Source organism: Anser brachyrhynchus, assembly GCF_964034855.1.
Source record: "Anser brachyrhynchus genome assembly, chromosome: 3".
Classification (NCBI taxonomy): Eukaryota; Metazoa; Chordata; class Aves; order Anseriformes; family Anatidae; genus Anser; species Anser brachyrhynchus.
Genome location: NC_137696.1, coordinates 58,192,176 through 58,211,641, shown reverse-complemented (window position 1 = coordinate 58,211,641; position 19,466 = coordinate 58,192,176). Strand labels below are relative to the sequence as shown.

Below are 19,466 nucleotides of genomic sequence, written 5' to 3'. Positions count from 1 at the left end.
AAAAATTATTCCATGTGTCAAAACCGATTTCCCACAAGGAAGGTATAGGGTTTCATGGACTGGTTACAATTCTGTGATTCTTTTTCCTCCTGGCTGTGGAGCCATAACCCTGGCTGCTGAAGTTAGAGGAGCTCATTCGGGAGCTATTTTTGCCTATGCACCTGGAAACAGTCCATGAGGGGCTATCTGAGAATCAGTGGAACTCACTATAAATCAGACAAGTTCTGCAAAACAGGTCTGAGGGAGGTAGTATATGAACTATCTGAACTAACTGATGGCTTCTCTCTAGCATGATCTCCCAGAGGACAAATAAGGGTGAAAGTCCAGTTTCAGATATCTAATTCAACATTATGAATATTTTCAAATATACATTCTAATAATATTTTTTCTGAATCTTCTAAATTTGATTTTCCTAATTAAAGCAACTTGACTATCAGACATGGATTCTAATTGGAAAGTATAGTAGAAGCACTAGGTGCTCAGATTTTTTTCCTGGATAAATATAATGTCAACTTTGAAGTCGAATTTATCTTGGCATTCAGACTTGAAATGTTGTCTTACTTTTCAATCACTCATTAAGACTTGAACTTTGCTGTGGAACTTCAAACAGTCAAATGTCAGAGTATTATTTTAAGACCTGAAGGTTTTTGTTATGGGTAGTTACAGACAAAATTATCTGAATTGTCTCAAGAAAATGGTGGCATTTCTGGCAAATGCATGATGCATATCATAGAATATTATTCTTCCATTACATAACTCCAAAAATATTCAGCAATATCTAAACTTTTTTTTTTTTCTTTCCTCAGATGAGCAAGAGTCAGTGCAGAAAAGGACTTTTACAAAATGGATTAATTCTCATCTGGTTAAGGTAATGTATGGCTTTGAAAAAAAAAATATATATATATGTATATACATATTTTTTATATGTTTATATATATATAAATATATAATTTTTTAATCAAACCTTTTTATTTCTACATATACAGGCTCTGGAGTATAGAACATGTCAGATTTGGCTGAGCAGAATAGTATAAACTTGAAAAGCGATCCACATTACCTGTACACCATCAAAGATAAATCTGATTCAGTATGGTAGTGATTGAGGCAGCTACATCTATAGGCAACTGCTCATCTCCTTTTGGCAAAACTAAGGTCTGAAACCATAGCACATTAGCAGCTATTCCAGCCAGAGGAAAGATTTGAAACTGTGTTTTTTTTTTTTAAGAAGTAGAAATATTAACATTATTAGATACAGTGTACTTGAATAAAACTGAGTCAGTTGTGTAGTTTGATTGAGGCATCCTGGACTGGCTGCAAATATAAATATTGCTTTTTAAATCCAGTGCCAAAATCATTATCTGATACATCTTAGGATGTATCATGAAAGTATTTTTGCTTCCTCTTACCACAACCTAAAACTCAATTTCTGGTGTTAGCACAAGAACAAAGGGAGTGATTTGCACACAATTTTAAAAATATTGTTACAACTGATACCAGCTTTATCTGACAACTTGAGCAGTGAGATTTAATTTGGCACTTGACAGAGTTTTCTCACAGCACAGCTCTACCTGTAGTTATTCATCAGTCCAGCTGATTAAAATATCTAAAAGTGTTCTTAAATTATGAACATGAATAAGTTTGAAAGTTGAGCATGGAATAGCTAAAATAGTGTTGTTTTACCTTCTGCATATGGAGTTGGCAGATAATGCCCCAAAATAATAATAATAATATGGTTATGATTGACTATTAGATATATGTATATGTTGTTAATTATACATATGTGTGTGTGTAATGATAATTACTAGTAGTAACTGTCTAATCCTTGGGAGGAGACAAAATCATGGTGGCAGCTCAAATAAGGTATTTTGTTCTGGATTGACTGTTGTAAAATCAACATTTACTATACCAAACTGTTTGGGCAGTGAGGGCTCAGATAGACCTTTTGACTTTTTTTTATCTGTATGTGTATTTCTTTAAAGTCTGTGATACTGTAAAGGTGGATCAAATAATCACATTCAAACAAAGCAATAAACCAGCCACAACCCTTACATTTAACAACCTTAGCTACTGTGTAGTATTTGGTCTGTGTTAATTCACCCTAACAGGAAAGTTGTTTCTGTCATATTTTCATTGATAACTGTCAGCAAGTTTGCCTCACTGCCTAAGCCAGATTTATAAATGATTTACTTTGTTTTGTTTCTCGTTTATGCTATTATGCTGTTACAGGAGAAGCACTGTTTTTATATTACAGAGGTTAGACTCAAAAGAGGAACAGTGACCCATGCCTTTCAAATGTTTACATTTTTGAAGTATAAACTTTTAAGTCTTTGTTGGTCAAGTTTTTGGAAAGTGTGGAAATATGTTTCCTGCATTCCTTACAGCTGTAGAAAGTACGAATGGCTCTGTGAAACACACAGGCTTCCCTCGCACTCATGTTCCATATTGTAACCTAGAAATTCAATGTTTAGGTTATTGATTCTTATAGAAGGTCATTGCAATTTTTATTATTTAAAATGAAAGTGAAGGCTATAACATCTCCATTGTCTGGAGGCCCTTGAAATGTGTTAGGAAAAAATCCTGGAAGTAGACCCACTTTTAGACAGAATTGTCTGCTCTCTTGTTTGAACACAGTAAAATGTGGAGCACCAGAAAAATCATTACCTAATGAGGACTATCATGAAATGCTGGCCTTGCACTGATTGCTGAAAAACAACAGTGCATGATGAACTGTCAAGAGACAGAAAAATTCTTCCTGGTCTGAAGGAAAGCAGATGTCACCGTTGCAGATCACCCTAATTTATGTCCATATGACTCTCAAACACATACCAGTTAGAAAACGCATACCAGTCTTTTAACTGCCCCATCAACAATGTTTTGTGTCAGGAGACGTAAAGGCTAGGAAGACTTGAGATCACAAGGAAACTGTGCTTTCAACAGCTTTGTTCCAAAGCTTTCACTGTTTGCCATGTTTCTTTTACCTGTGAGAATAACACAGTTGCCTGAAATAAATAATGTTGCAGGCTTTGGTGGAGAATAGGGCTTGTGATTACTTTTGGCTACTGTAGACCTACTACTTTACCCAAAGTGTTTGTACTGTATACATTTTTGTACTGTACGCACTTTCAGGACTTGTCATAACTTGCCATCTATATGAATTAGCAGCTGGTTTATTGAAACTAAAGGATCAAAAGTTCATCGTTTTTAGATACTGATAGATAGTTTTGACTGATAATACTATGAATAAAATATTATTTGTATGGTTGTTAGTGTGTGAAAATTCTGAGGCTAAAAACAAGATGTCTAATGGTATTTATTTATTTAGTAACTCAATTTATTCTAAATCATCTTGTTTCCCTTCTGAGAGATGTGCACCCTAATTCTGAAATACGGTCACTCCTGGAAGTGTTGATCCAAAGCCTGATTGATGTTTTATTTGTTTATTTATATACTTTAGTATTCAGACAGGTAGTATAATACAGCTTCATTTTGGGACAGCTTTTAGCACTAGGCTATATGTGTCCCTTAGCGAGTTCAAGCTGTTTGAACCTGTCCCGTGATTCTGACTCAGCAACCTGAAATCGTCTCTGCTCCCCGGTTAAAGAAGTTAAGGCCAAAGCTGCTAGATAAACATGATCTATCTGTCCTCTGGCTGTCATTTTTAATACTTGTGCACCTCTGCAGGCGTAATGACAATTGAGATACACATATGTAACAGGACTACAACACTCATGTTTTCTAGCTGCATGTTACTATTTCATACAGTTCATTTAAGCTCCCAAAACTAGACCTCCCTCCTCCTCTCAGTCTCAACCGTCAAATCCATAGAAATAATTTGTTTGCTTCTCAGTAAATTTTGAGGAATCTTTCCAAAGGAAAAGTTTTAAATAGAGGGCACTATTACACCAAACATCTAACACAAACAAACAACAACAACAAAAAATACTCAATTACATCCATTCTGAACAGCAATTACTCTAACTCTAATTTCCTTTCAATATTTATCCTGATTTTTTTTTTTTTTTTGGTAGCAGATTAGATGAGTAAAGAAGAAAAAGCAAAACACTCTTCTTTGAAAAACAGCAGGGGTATATGCCTTTTATTGCCTTTGCCATTTTCAGTGAAAGTGCTGGAAAACAGCAGTTTCAAAACTTTTGAACACAGACAGTAAATTGGTTTAACCCAATCAAATAACATATTGTATAGGCATAACTTCAGTATTTGTGCTCATGAAAGTATTGTAAACTCACCAAATAGAGCCAACAACTGAAAAAAAAAAAAAGTATTTGTTTTGTATTTCCATTAAAAAGGTGCACATATCAAGAAACAAAAGCAAGTAATGAATATCAAATCAAAATAAAACTAAGAATGGATAAATTTTTGTACATTATGCAAATACAACGCTCTCATAGTGCTAAATTAAATCTGGATATTAAACCTTACATGAAGGCTTTACAAACTGCGAAAGCTCTATATGTTTTATAGAACAAAGAAAGGAAGAAAAAAAATGGATATAGGAAGATTTGTAAATCTCCCACGCAAGGCTGTAAGCTGTGCTAATTTGTGCTTTGAATGTAACTTGGTCTTCACACAAGAGCCACATCATTTTTATGAGTAAACTAAGTAATTCTCTGTCTTTTTCAAATGGGAAAACAAAGGCTGCTAATTGTCTTAGTGACTGACACAAGAAAAACTTTAAGCTAAGTCCATCTCGTCTTCATGATGAGGAAAATCTGACTGGAAGTTTTTTGCTCCAACAGTCACCGCATGTATTCACTAGTATTGCATGTAACTCTAATATTAAAACAATAAGGAATGCTAAATAAATTTGTGTGAAAAAAATTAGTCATGTAAAACCTAGGGCCTGATCCCTCAGACTTTAGTAATAAAAATAGTCATTAATGGCAAGAAACATGAAAAATGATGTGCTTAAGTATTTATGAGTTGAACTGGGGCAGAGGGGTGGACCAGCTACTACAGAGTGACTGGAATTTAACATTCTCCTTCCTGTACTCACATGTACTTCCCTGCCAAGACAAATTCAGTAGTTAAATAGATTTTTTCCTGTTTGTACATATGAATGGGTTTTCCTGCATTTTTTTGAGTAGTTTTTGTAATATTGTTTGAAAATTAACATTGTAAAGGTAGCTTTCATAATGCTTCTGATAACTGTTCTTTGTACAGTGTGATGTACTTATTAGAAATGTTAAGTACAGGGTGTGAGGAAAATATTCCTGTAGCAACAATACAATTGAGAAATGAAATGAATGAAATGATGTTGGAACAGAACAGTGAAGCTTAGCAAGGGAGATCTTTTATCAGGGCATGTACTGACAGGACAAGACAATGATTTTAAACCAAAAAAGGGTAGATTTAGATTAGATAAAAGGAAGAAATTCTTCACAGTGCAAGTGGTGAGACACTAGAACAGGTTGCCTAGAGAAGCTGTGGATACCTCATCCCTGGAGGTGTTCAAGGCCATGTTGGATGGGGTTTTGAGGAACCTGATCTAGTGGGAGGTGTCCCTGCTCACGGGAGGGGGCTTGGAAGTAGATGATCTTTGAGGTCCCTTCCTACCCAAATCATATCATATATATATTATATATGTTATATATATATATATATATATATATATATAATATCATATATATCATTATCTGAATATCCATTGGTTCCATATTTGAGGTTTGGATTTTACAAAACTTAGTTTACTGTGTCAGAGGAGCAGTGTCTAGACATTGTAGGATTATCATATATCTCTTTTTGTGAGGCTTGTCAGTCAAATGCTCTTTGTATGTACTGATATTCTTTAAATCATTCATAATATTTCCTGAACACTGCAGCAAAGGAGATCATCTTGGAAGAGCAACAAGTCTAAGCAAAGCATTTGCTCATCAGTTACCATTAGTGATCAATTCTAAATACAGATATTTAAATAAAAATTTAATGCTGGGAAAAATGGTTCATTAACCTTTAAAATTAATTCCACGTTAATTCTTATTCCTCCTACAGAGTACATGAAATTAGTTGTACTGAGTATGCTTCTCTCCTTGTGACGTGACTGTTCCTAAAAGTCAATATCACTATAAACTAACTCCTGTGATTGCATGTATTGCAATAAATGTGTTGAAAGTGTACATGTGACAAAGTATATAGAATATCATTAGTATCATTTTGCTGTTTTGCTTTCCTGGATAAGCTTATGGAAAACCAATGTCAAGTACTAAGGCACATGAACTTTTAGTGGAGACCTGACAAGTTGTAGATTTAATGTATGCTTGCTCATCAAAGTATATTCTGAGTATCCCCAAACAATTTTGTCGAAGAAGCTTAAAAATGACAAATTCCCCTTAATATTACAGAATTTTAGAAGTTACTTTGTGTGCTTTTTTAATGTTCTTTTTTTTTTTCCTGGTTTAAAAATGGTTTCATTACACTATTTTGTACAGACTTTCCATCATTCAAAATATATATTGAATTTTTCCAACATTCAAAACATTGTTTAAAAATAGTTTACAGCCAATCACATTGCTGAAGCTATACAGTTACAAGAACAAAGACAAAATCTGGACTACTTTTTCTGTTTTCAAGATTACAAAATTTTAAGTTAGTTTTCACTCCCTGCTTTTACTGATTTGCAGTTAGCATTTTGGCAATGCACTGTGGCTACTAGATGAATAGTTGCTAAGGCCTGTTGAGTGTCTAGAATAAAAAAGTATTCAACAGATTTTATCTGAATACAGTTCTAAAACAAAGAAACAAAGCTCTCTTCTCTGGAGGATAATAAGTAAGCAATATACATCTTCAATTTCTCATTTTATTTCATTTGCCATTATACATACAGCCAAGGACTAAGTCTCTATTCATTTCAACGGAAGACTCGGTGTTAATTTCAGTAGAGGATCTGTCTCTAAAATATTCTGTAGCTTGAGCAATACTGTTCAATGGTTGATATAAATAGATAAATGTTTATGAACTTAATATCAGCTACTGTATATCTTACTTATTTGTATTGGCATGGGAAATACAATTGGCTTATGTGGAATACTTATGTTAAATAGGAATCTATTCTTCTATCTATACCATTAAAAAGATGCCTCATTCCATACTTCTGAGAGAAACTGGAGTCATGATAATAGGGTAGCTCGTGGTAAATTCTATGCTATGTGCACAAATTACTAAAAAAAAAAAAAATTTATGAAATACAGTAAGGGTCTTATCTCCTTGTAACGAGGTGTTAACATCTTCAGGATAGTGAAGTATATTTTAAATTGTATTTTGCAAAAGTTTTTTGGCAATATGTATAAGTAATTTTCCATATAAAAGGAATCTCATATAGAAGACCAGGTGACATGGCTGTTCTACCTGCTTTTCGTTCATTGTTTTATTAGTATTATATTACATGGTGTGTGTTGCTAAACTCTGGCAGTGATGGCAACTATAAAAACCTTGCAGCAACAAAAAGTAGATTTCAGTCTACTGATTTGTGGCTAACTTTTATGATTTTCATGTTTCAGAGAAGTCAACATTACAGACAGATGTAAATCACTTGGCGGTTTCTTTTTCTCTTCTCATCATTTTTAATGCTTTCTCATACTTCCCCTTGTTTTCCCCAGACTAATATTTGATTCATGTCAAAAGTAGAATACTTGAGGTGCTAGTTTGCTTCAGTGATGCCTCCAGTGATACTTTCACTGCTTTACCTTAGAACTATGCCTAAGTTACAAATTCGGTTTTTCTAACTACTGTCAGCGAGGAATGACCAGTGAAGTGTGGTTCAGAGCAAGAGTTTGACATGGATGGTCAGAGGATGTGTTTACATTGTATGCACTATGGGAACCAGAAGTACCTCCCAGACTTGTTTTGCGTATGAATGCCAGATGACTTTTGACTTCTTGTTGGGATAAGGCAAATTCTGGAGTGTACCCTGAATTGAGAGTATGGATACCAAAACATTCAGCATGGAAGGGAGCTGTGGTGCTCTCAGCAGATCATCTGACAGATATGTTATGGGCATCAGGTGGTGCATGGGGCACTGTAAATCTCACCCTTCAATCTAGATGTATCCTAAATCATCCTCTGTAAGAAGTTCCCTCTCTTCCTTACTGTATACTGAGCTTCAAGTGACAAACCTCACTACTGGGGCATTTATGTGGTGAATCTTTTCAAACATTTAGCTCCTGTTGGATTAGGATGGCAGCTGCTTGTCTTTGTTGCTGAATTATTTTAGTACATAGTTCTTCACTGTTATATCATGCAGTAACACTGATAAAGCCAAAGCTGCTCCAGACTCCAAACAGGAAATGATAACGCAGAAGGTGAGGAAAATTAATTGTATTTATGTCAACTGCCTGTAATGCAAGACTGTGACAAATTAATCTCCAGTAACCTGGTTGCCCCATTGATTTCTTTGTCGCTATATTAAGGAAGAACATTATCCATTATGTACTGCGTCACTAAGGAAGCAAAAAGAATAATGATTACATTCACTTTTGTAATGAGTTGTAATACTGCTGTGTTTTATATACATGAGAAAATAAACTCTTTTATTATTGGGCTATCAGAGCATGTAAAATCTCAGATGAGGTCTACTTTCAGCAAAGGAGTTCTTTTTTCCATTTTATGCCAAAATTATGTCTCAGTGAAATATTAGTTCATCCAAACTGAATGATGAAGGTGGGGCATTTTGATTTTGGGAAGTACAGATTTTTGCTTTCTCTTGATTTGCTATAGTATTTTTTGTTTTCAAGAGCAGTCTTTCCTTTCTTAGGTTCATCTTTTCAAATATATGTTTCTACAGAACAAAAATAATAGATCAAGTTTTTGTATAAGATTTTATTTTTATTTTTATTTTTTGGAAGTACCCCATACATAAATTATTTAATACAAGTTAATTTCAAGAATTTTGTAGTTTAATCATCTTTTCAGTCAATTATCAGATATGACTATTTTCATTATGTGAATTCAGATATATGAATTCTGATAACCTCATGGAAGCTAGAAGGTATTTCTTTCATTTAGTTCAGCAGGGCAAAGTTTCACTTTAAATTTACTGTTTCTAAGAGATACTTTGTGATCATTAAAGGAGCCATTCAAGGGGACCTGGACAGGCTGGAGAAGTAGGCCCATGTGAACCACATGAGATTAAAGTCCAAGTGCAAATTGCTGCACCTGGGTAGGGGTAATCCCAGACAGGAGTACAGACTGGGAAAAGAACTCGTTGAGAGCAGTCCTCAGGAGAAGGAATAGGGGGTTCTGGTGGACAAAAAGCTTGTCATGAGCCAGCAGTGTGCACTTGCAGCCCAGAAAGCCAACTGCATCCTGGGCTCCATCAACAGAGGAATGGCCAGCAGGTCGAGGGAGGTGATTATTCCCCTCTGCTCTGCCCTTGTGAGGCCCCATTTGGTGTGCTGCGTCCAGTTTTGGGGCCCCCAGCACAAGAAGAATATTGATCTGTTGGAACAGGTCCAGAGGAGGGCCACGAAGTTGCTCAGAGGGCTGGAGCACCTCTCCTTTGAAGAAAGGCTGAGAGAGCTGGGGATGTTCACCCTGAAAAAGAGAAGGCTCTGGGGAGACCCCATACTTAAAGGGGTCTTAGAAAAAAGGTGGAGAATGACACTTTACTCAGGTAGTTAATAATAGGACAGGGGGGAATGATCTTAAACTAAAAGAGGATAGATTTAGTTTAGACATTAGGAGGAAATTCTTCACTGTAAGGGTAGTGAAGCACTGGAACAGGTTGACCAAAGATGTTGTGGATGTTCCATCCCTGGAGGTGTTCAAGGCCATGCTGGATGGGACCTTGTCCAACCTGATCTAGTGGGTGACATCTCTACCTATGGGGTAGGGGGGTTTGGAGTTACATGATCTTTAAGGTCCCTTCCAACTCAAGCCATTCTATAATTCTACGATTAAAGACCAGATGCTAGTCAGAGTCCACAAACTGGCCTGTACTGAAGAAAGTAGAGTACAATGTTGTTGCCTTGTTAAAGATTCTTGAAACACCATCTGTTTACATATTTTTCAGTGTTTTCATTATTCTATTTGCAAATGTAAAGGCAAATGTTAAGCAATCTTTCTTAAGTAGAAAATGGCAGTGTTAACAGCATTGAATGGAGATAGAATGTAATTCTCCTGAGCCTTTATAATATCTGGTCTTCTCACTTTTCAGCGCAATCCTCCCATGCTGGTCAATGATCTGTTTGAAGATATCAAAGATGGGGTAATGCTGATTGCCCTTTTGGAGGTTCTTTCAGGGCAGAAACTGGTAAGAAATTCCTTCCTTCTGAATGTAGAAGATAGTTACACTACTTCTCTAGGATATTATCTACTTTTTTTTTCTATAGTTGTATAAAGAAAAAATACTGATTGCTATATAGCAAAATAAGTTTACTCACAGAGTTGCTTATCTGGTTACAAAGCAAAACCAGATGATTACAGAGTGACATTCTTATTTTATGCATTTTCTTTTATTTTTGTCTTACTAGCTCATAAAAATAGCTCATTTATATTAGTCTTTACAATTCACCTTGGTGTTACTGTTATGACACACAAAAGGTCTTAAACTCAGGCCAATTCTATGTCTTGAAAAAATGACAACAGTCTTTTCTTGACTAGTTCACGGCTTTCACTCTGAGAAAATGTGAGCCCCTCATGTATCATGGGGTCTAATATTCATTTACCCTGACAGAGGCTCAGCTACTGTAAAGAACCTTAACTGATGCCAAATGGCTTTCTCACAGCCAAGTTATATAAGGAGGCTACAAGATTTACATAGCAAATAGGCTGTGTAAATCTTGGGAACCAGGTTAGTGTTGTGTGTGTGATGGGAAGAGAAATGAAACATTTGCAGGCCAAGACTTCTCACATTTTCCAAACCAGCTCACATATCAAGTGGCAGCATCTGATAATAGAGTAAGTCTTCCATCTGCCTTGATCTAGGTTCAGAGGTTACCTATTGCCCCAGAGTCAGGCGATTTCCAAGTGACATTCTTTTGCTCCATTTTCATATGTCACTTCTGTTTCGATTGCAGGTGATGCACAAAATTAGTAGTAACTCAGACTGCAAGTGATTGTAATGTAAGATACAAAGAAAGCTGCTCCTTCAAATGTATTTTTGCTCTGTTGAAGTGTACCGATTTATGTTTCTGTTCATGTGAAGTCTCCCTCTTGTGGCAAAACAGAGGTAGTGAAACAGAAAAAGAATTTTAGTGAAGTTACCGGTTATATTCACATTCACTGGATTGTATCCTGCCTATATTTACTAATGAAAACAACAGAAATTACAGAACCAGAATAATGTCTGGTTAATTTAAAAGCCATGTATAGTGGAATACTATATTCTGTAGTAACTTCAAAATAAATTTCAAAACCTAAAGCAAAATTTTGTTAAAGTAATTTCTAACTTCATGAATACAAATTTAAATGGCTGTAGTTGTATATTTTCATTGCAACATACGATTCATGCGGGGGGGGGTGCAAAATTACAGTTTAGAATGGTAGAGACTACGATGTGTTCTTGGATTAATTCAAGAAATTCTATTTTATTTTTTATTTTTATTTTTTAGCCTACATGTCTGAAGTTCAGCAAAATTATTGTTCAGTAAGGATTTGTGATTTTTTTTAAATCATCAGTGTATTAAGGAGAATTGATAAAAAATAAAATAAAAAATTAACCTCTGCATAAAATGTCTTTACTGCAGACTGAATTTTAAAACTAACAACAACCTTGACTTCTCAGGCAAAATTATTTACTGAATGTTACCTTCTCTCAAATATATGTTAATAAACATAATTATTTTATTTTACATAACAAAAATACTTTGCTGTTTTGATGAGGTCTGTAGGCTGAAGTCCACAGTTTTAATCCTGGAGTTATTAAGACATCTATAATTATTTGATCATGTAATTTTGGTATTTATGTCCCCTATATCTGTCAGTCCTCTCTGATGGTTTTATTTAAAAATGCAACTTGAATGTTTCAAGCAATGTTGTTCAGGTAAATCAGGCTATGGCCTGTACATATGTGTTCATAATGATCTTGAACTTAATTTTTTTCAGCAAAGTGGCATACATCTAACTAGAGTTTACACTGTTCTTTTTAAGCCATGTGAGCAGGGACGTCAGCTGAAGAGAATTCACTGGGTTGCAAACATTGGCACAGCTCTTAAGTTTCTAGAAGGAAGACGGGTAGGTTTGGTAGCACAAAAGTTGCTGTAAAGTAAAAATGTCAAAATTCAACATTAGTATGTAGAAACATATAGGGTAAAGTTGTGTTTCGTTGCTGTTGTTGTTGTTTGGTTGGTTTTTGTTTGTTTGTTTGTTGAGTTAGAATCACCTTGGATGATCTCCTTCATTTTCTGTGCTCTTTCTCTGTTCCTTACTTTTCCGTTGCTGTTCTCAGCAAAGTTGGGAATGATCTTTAGTTCAGTTCAGTAGAGGCGTTCATTTATAATTAAAAGAACAGATTTATGGACTTGACTACATCGTACATGTAAAACTCTACTCCCTGAAAGTATACACATGAGAACAGTGTGGTTATTAGCTTGGCAGGACTTCAGGTTAATCCATGGATTGATTCTGGTAGTCAGTACTGCAGCCACTTTAGAAATGTAACAAACCTTTTTAGAAATTTAACATATTTAGATATTTAACCTAAAGAGTTGGGATTGTTCAGCCTGGAGAAGAGAAGGCTCCGGGGAGACCTTATAGCAACCTTCCAGTACTTAAAGGGAGCCTACAGGAAAGCTTGGGAGAGACTGTTTGTCAGGGAGTGTAGTGACAGGATAAGGGGTAACAGTTTTAAACTAAGAGTGGGTAGATTTAAATTAGATATTTGGAAGACGTTCTTCACAATGAGGGTGGTGAGGCACTGGCACAGATTGTCCAGAGAAGTTGTAGATACCCCATCCCTGGAAGCGTTCAAGGCTGGATGGGGCTTTGAGCTACCTGGTCGGGTGGAAGGTATCCCTGCCCTTGGCAGGGTTGTGGAATTGGATGATCTTTGAAGTCCCTTCCAATCCAAACCATTCTATGATTCTATGAAAACCTAAAAGCTTAATGTATTCTAGGTACGAATATCAAATACAAGCAATCTACTTTTTTTTTTCCTTTTTTCCTCATTTTCCTCTCTGTATTATACTGACATATCTTTTTTCTTTTTTTTCTTTTCTTTTTATTAGAATTGCATTTACTTTCTTCATTTAATGTCTGTATTTCAGTTTATTTTTAGTTTTTATTTTTCAATGCACATGTAACACCCAGTGAATTTTATTTCTTCATAGTGCAATACATCAAGAGTTTTTGGACTTTGGCATTCTTTCAGTTTCTTTAACCCCATGGCATTGTGACTTAATTATTTTTCTGTTATGTGGTAAGCTATCTTAGCAGATTCCAGTAGAATGAAATTTATCATAACAGAATTTTTTTCTAGTGAAAAACATGTATGACCATAGCAAAGACAAATACGTTTGCAAAGCACAGTTCTGCTTTGACTCATGGCTCTGCTAGTTAATGTAATAGAGTTTGTTGATACAAACCATATCAGAATGCAGCCTCAGTGTGGAGGCTTGAGTATAGTGAGAGCTTCCTGAATCATAGACAAGACTGGGGTGAATAATAATAATGATAATAATTAAAAAAAAAAAAAAAGTGCTTTCCTAGTCTACATGTCAAAATGTAGTGGGGGACCCAAACTTTGTATGATGTAGCAGTGCAGCAAGATAATTAACTCTGCTAAGTATCAAGATAGATCACCAGGAATGGGACACCATGATTTTGCTTGCCGATCTGAGCATTTTTGTCTGGTCTTTCAGTTATTTTTGTATGCACTGTGTATTAGTATGCCGGATTTCCTTCTAGAGGGAAATGGAAATAAGCACTGTGTAAGGTATATTGCTGTGTCTGCAGGCTGAATCCAGACTAAAGAATGCATCTATCCAGTCTGTCATTGTTTTCCTCCCAGAGGAGATGGGGATGCTGTGGGCACAGGAAATGCCTCTTTAGCATCTGAGTGCAGTCCCTAGTTTTTACTCACAGGTGAATGAAGGGAGATGTATAAACGGCTGTCTGTGGTGCCTTTGACAGTGCTGGGGGTCTCCTACCACCATAAGTAATGTTTATTACACATATAATCAACTTCCTATTTTCACAATCCAGACAGACTCCTTTTACACTTCAAAATGCAATTGGCATTTGGCAGATGTTCTCTGAACATCAGAGAACATCAGATGTTCTCTGAAGTTTTTCCATGAACAAGTATGCAGCGCATGAACACTTTAGCTGCCCTTATTTATGTCAGTATTAAGGGAGACTATCTTAGTTTTGCTGAGGGAATGAAGGTTAGCATATTTCATTATTTTCTGACACTATATAATATATTCAATTTCCTTGAGCATTATCTATGTATTAATTTCTTTATACATACTCTGTCCCTTCCATGACTGGCTTTTCTCTTATGAGGTTATTTTAGGGTGATACCTTATTCAGACTATAGACTAACATTTGGGAGTTAAGACTCACAGAACCTATTCCTGTTTCTTAACTTTAATTCTTAACTTTAACTCTTAAATTTACTTTATTTAGTCCATTCCACACCTATTAGAAATACATCTTGCATAATTTAAAATCTGTTATGCATAGTCTTTAATTTACTTTCCTTATTAATTGTGCTGTAAGATGTAGCCAAAAAAATGCTATTTTTACATTATAAAATTAAATGAATGCATTTACCTGATAATTAATCACTTAAAACTTATTTTTGTATCATTTTTTCCATTTGTTTTTCATGCAAGTCTATATACAGAGGATCTCCGGTTTGTATAACGGTTTTACATAATTCTTTTTTTTTTCTTTTTTTTTCCTTATTGTTGTTTTTTAAATGAAATTAAATATTATTTATACAAGTAATAGCATGCAGCAGCCCCCAAAAAATCTTTCTTTATAGCTATTCTTGTTTAAAAAGTGAAATTGTATCATTCAGTTATATTTTTTATTAACAAACTTGTTATTTGGTTACAAAACTGTGTTAAAAGCATGAAACCTATTTGAAATCTATTTTGTAATTGTTATCATTCCTTTTGTGTGGTAATAACACATTTTCTTTCCTAAATAGATTAAACTTGTCAATATAAACTCAACTGATATTGCTGATGGTAGACCTTCTATTGTGCTTGGCTTGGTGTGGACCATAATTTTATATTTTCAGGTACAACATTTTTTATACTTCAGTGTAGCTTGCTCAAGTAATGGTCCAGGTCATCATTTCATATGAACTGCTGTGTTTCCAGTACCTCACTACATCTAAGTTTATAATTAGCTATGGATCTGATCCTGAATAAAGGAACAGTTTACTATAGGGGTGCTTCACACTGGTTAAAATAAGATACCTGTCTTTGGAATGGACCTCGAATGGCTTTCCTTTATCACTAGAACATATTCTTCCACTCTCTCTGAAGAGTGCAAAAGAACAACAAAAGAAAAGTACAGAATCATGGATTCTTCATACAAGCACCCTTACCAGCCCTGGATATGATTGTGCTGTATGACTAAATTCCATTGTACATGATGTCAGACAGTAATTATGCATACATAACATATGTAAACTTGCTGATTTCACTGGGAGATGCAAATACTTGTAAGTACAATACTTAGCTTTAAATGATGTAGGTGGAGACCAATCTTGCAGTGTCCTCCAGATATAACTATTTCATGTTAAGGCCAAATTGTTGTCAAATTAATGTTCTTAAAAGAGAAAATTTACTGATTTTCATTTGATGAAAAGCATGATGCAAATAACTGTCATACAACCTCAGCAAGCAATACTAATGCACTTTGTTTCAGTACATTCACTATTTCATCACGAGGTATTTCTAAGCAGAGATACAATTATATTTACACCAAAACAGTACAAAGGTAACTTAAGAACTATCCAGATGATTATCAAGGTCATTTCCATTCTTTAATTGAATGAGTGGCCTCTGAAATTAGTGGATAGTTTTATAATTTCAGTTCAAGCTAAATATGAGCTATTGTCTCCTACTTGAATGATAATTTGTCATACTAGATAACTTGACACAGTTACATATTGTTGTAACTGTTTGTTGGGAAAGTCAATGATTGCTAGATTTTCTATACTTCAGAAATTAAGACCATCATCTGGGCACATACATTAGAATTTTTGAAGCTACTTTAAAGTACAGTTAAACAATCTACAGCATGTTAATCACAGCTTCTGCTCAGCTTTGTTTTGTTAGTCCTATTACGATATTATTTAAGAGACTGCTGAGAATTAAACTGATTATCTACAAACAGTCCATTAATATTTTTTTTCACACAGATTGAAGAGCTGACCAGCAACCTCCCACAGCTGCAATCATTGTCTAGCAGTGCGTCTTCTGTGGAAAGTGTTGTCAGTTCAGAAACTGCAAGTCCCCCAAGCAAACGGAAGGTGGTAACCAAGGTCCAAGGAAGTGCCAGGAAGGCTTTACTAAAATGGATACAGTACACGGCAGCAAAGTAAGTAACCTACAGATGAATTGATTTTGTATCTTAAGTGTAAACTTTTTCTTCAGAATTTAAACTCTCTCTGTCAGGGACTGTCCTTTTGCTATCTTTTTATATAGCACCAGCCTGTGATCATATTATTTTTGATAATTGAGGCTGCTAAATGTTCCACCATTACAAAAAGCAAGTAATCAATAATAATTTACATTAATTTTACAAGCAATCACATTTTATAGTCTCTGAATAATGAATGGGATTATCTCGACAGAATGAGGAACTGAAAGGGGAATTAAATATCTGAATGATGATGTTTTAGTCTTACTGCCAAAACACTTGATGTTACAATGCAAGCCCCACACTGACAGCATTCCTTAGTGACAGAGCCTGTAATTCTGCACTAAATTCAGGCACTTGCTGTTAAAAGAGAAGTGGTGAAAAAACAGAACATCCTTCCACAGTTTTAAGGCAAAGGATGTATTACTGCAAAAATTGTCTGGAATTTTCATTCTTCTTAAACAAAGTTTATGCCAAGTAAGCCTAAATTTATTTCAGTTATTTTTGCTATTTGGTACAATTATCCCAAGTTTGCTGTGCTTGCTAAAAGGCATGGAAAAAGCATACATTAAATCAAAGAACCAATATTAATTTAGTGGCTTTCACTCTAAGAAAATAAAAATAAAAGGCATAAAAGAATAAAATGGATTTTTTTTTTGTACTTAAGTAATCACTGCTGTTTGAAGATATCAATCATGTAATAATGTAGATGGAAATAGTAAATTATGGAACAATGTCTCAGAGAAAAGAAATATAAAGAGAAAGACTTTCTCCAGTTCTTCAATAAATAGCTAGAATACAGTAACTAAAAATGCCTAATCAGATTGTACTGCACTATTCCTATTGAATTGTTGTTAGGAAGAGACAGGCTAGTGAAAGCTGTCAGCTGCAACTTCCAGACATGTAAACAAGCAAGATACAAACAAAGAGAGAGTTTCATAAATCTGATTTTCAGTACAGTGAGGAAGAGTAGGTGAAATGTGTTATAAGAAATCTAAAAGAAGGATAATACACTTTGCCAAGCCCTCATTTAGCTCACTGCAGGAGCTTTTCAAGGGCTCATCAAAGGCTGTAGTTTTCAATGATTACAATAATCTGTGAATGAAGCTTTCATCTGGAGTTACTGTTCCTGTGACCTTCCCAATGACAAAACTACCTTCTTGTCCAGGTGTGTCTTCAAAGGAAGTTTACGTGCTCAAACTAATTTAAAAAACAAACAAACAAAAAAGTCCTGCAGTTTGTGGACCACTGTACCCTTCAGAATTACTTTTAAAAGCAGCAGTCAGAAGTGATATTCAGTTCTGATTACTTTCTCATTATATCTTTGCACTTCTTCATCATATACAAGAACCTCGGTGCACTTTAATTGTTCAAAATACCATGGGCTTATGGCCACTACTGAGCTTGCTGGTGACAAATGCAGTATGTATATAACTATATCCTCTAGGATCTTCATATGCAGTAATGAATTTATGCAGTGTACAGATGGAGCTGTAGTCAAGCTGACTAGCACTGTAGGAACAGCAGGTGGTTTAGGTCTAATTATGAGTAGCCACTGGTTGGAGCATCCTGTCTCCTCCTGTATTTCCTCTAGTCTTGATGCTGAGATCCACTATTTTTTCCTTCATATTCCTTAGGCAAGTTGGAATTGAAATCAAAGACTTTGGACAAAGCTGGAGGAGTGGTGTTGCATTTCATTCCGTTATTCATGCCATCCGTCCAGATTTAGTGGACATGGACAAAGTAAAGGGAAGATCAAATAGGGAAAACCTGGAAGAAGCCTTCACACTCGCAGAAACAGAACTAGGAATTCCAAGGCTCCTTGATCCAGAAGGTACCTAATTCATTGCTTAAAAAAAGTTTGGACTATTCGTATGAGTTAAATCAAACATGCTGATTAGATGGTTTTCAGAAGAAGTAGAGTAGTGTTTAGATATTTAAGTATCATGTTGTGCCATTCAGATATAATTTAATTTACTATGTTCTGTACTCATATCTAGATGTGAATGTTGACAAGCCAGATGAAAAGTCTATCATGACATACGTAGCCCAGTTTTTGAAGTACTACCCTGATCATCATACGGTGACTGATGTGCAGGAGAATGATGTAAGTTTCTCTTTCATACCTATACAAATCAGTTTATCTTAGGGGGTGGGGGTGTTATAAATACATTTTTTAGCTTATTATATTTTCTTTTGATTAACAGTTCAAATGAAAGCAAGCAGAGTAGGAAAAGTAAGAAAGATGAACTGAGAATAAAAGAACCTGTGTTGTAAATATTTACTAGTAGATGAAGAAAAGAGTGTGGCAGTTCTGCAGAGATTTTCCTTTCAACAGTAGGAGCCAAAAAGAACAGAAACAGTTTTGGTAAATGTTAACAAATGAATGGATCCCAAAATTCTCTGAGAGTTTTTCAAGCATAACACCAATAAGATTGCAATAGTTTGTTACGTGAGGCAGAGCATCAGTTCTTTTTCTATCACACTGGATTTATGGATAGGAACAAGAATAGTCCAAGAGATTGCTTAGTCTTTGGACTTTTAGATTTGGGAGGCAGTTATAATTTTGACACAGACTTCTTTATATTGCACTGTGAAGTTAGACTAGACTATTTGCTTTAAGGAATCACTTTCAGTCTTTTTTTTTTTTTTCTTGTTTGTACTGTGAGTGCTGTAGTGCATTGGTTTTGCACTAGAATATCTGTACTCAGTGATGCCAAGCGATTATGACTCACTTCCTAATCCGGATCATTTACTTCCTTCATGGCAAATGGAAGGAAACACTGCTGAGACAATCTGCTCAGCCCCAGCAAGAGAGAAAGAGCACCTTTTGTCTGTGTTTCTGTGCATATCTTATGGACAGCATTTTTTTTTTAATACTTTCTGTTTCTTGTTCCAAATTCTTTAATATA

General features: G+C 35.1%; 1 protein-coding gene across 17 annotated transcripts in view; it reads left to right on the top strand.

Moving 5' to 3' along the window:
* SYNE1 (spectrin repeat containing nuclear envelope protein 1) overlaps positions 1–19,466 on the top strand; it is a gene marked incomplete at its 5' end in the record, with an annotated part of 301,622 nt that overhangs the window by 52,176 nt on the left and 229,980 nt on the right. For 13 of the 17 annotated variants that reach the window (XM_080587963.1, XM_080587967.1, XM_080587968.1 and 10 more), the window contains 8 exons: positions 807–868; positions 10,169–10,264; positions 12,103–12,186; positions 14,790–14,810; positions 15,110–15,202; positions 16,334–16,512; positions 18,192–18,388; positions 18,555–18,661. In XM_080587963.1, coding sequence (XP_080444089.1) covers positions 807–868; positions 10,169–10,264; positions 12,103–12,186; positions 14,790–14,810; positions 15,110–15,202; positions 16,334–16,512; positions 18,192–18,388; positions 18,555–18,661 — 839 coding nt within the window. The remainder of the gene's footprint in view (positions 1–806; positions 869–10,168; positions 10,265–12,102; positions 12,187–14,789; positions 14,811–15,109; positions 15,203–16,333; positions 16,513–18,191; positions 18,389–18,554; positions 18,662–19,466) is intronic. The other 4 variants (XM_080587961.1, XM_080587971.1, XM_080587962.1 and 1 more) reach the window with 1 other exon arrangement.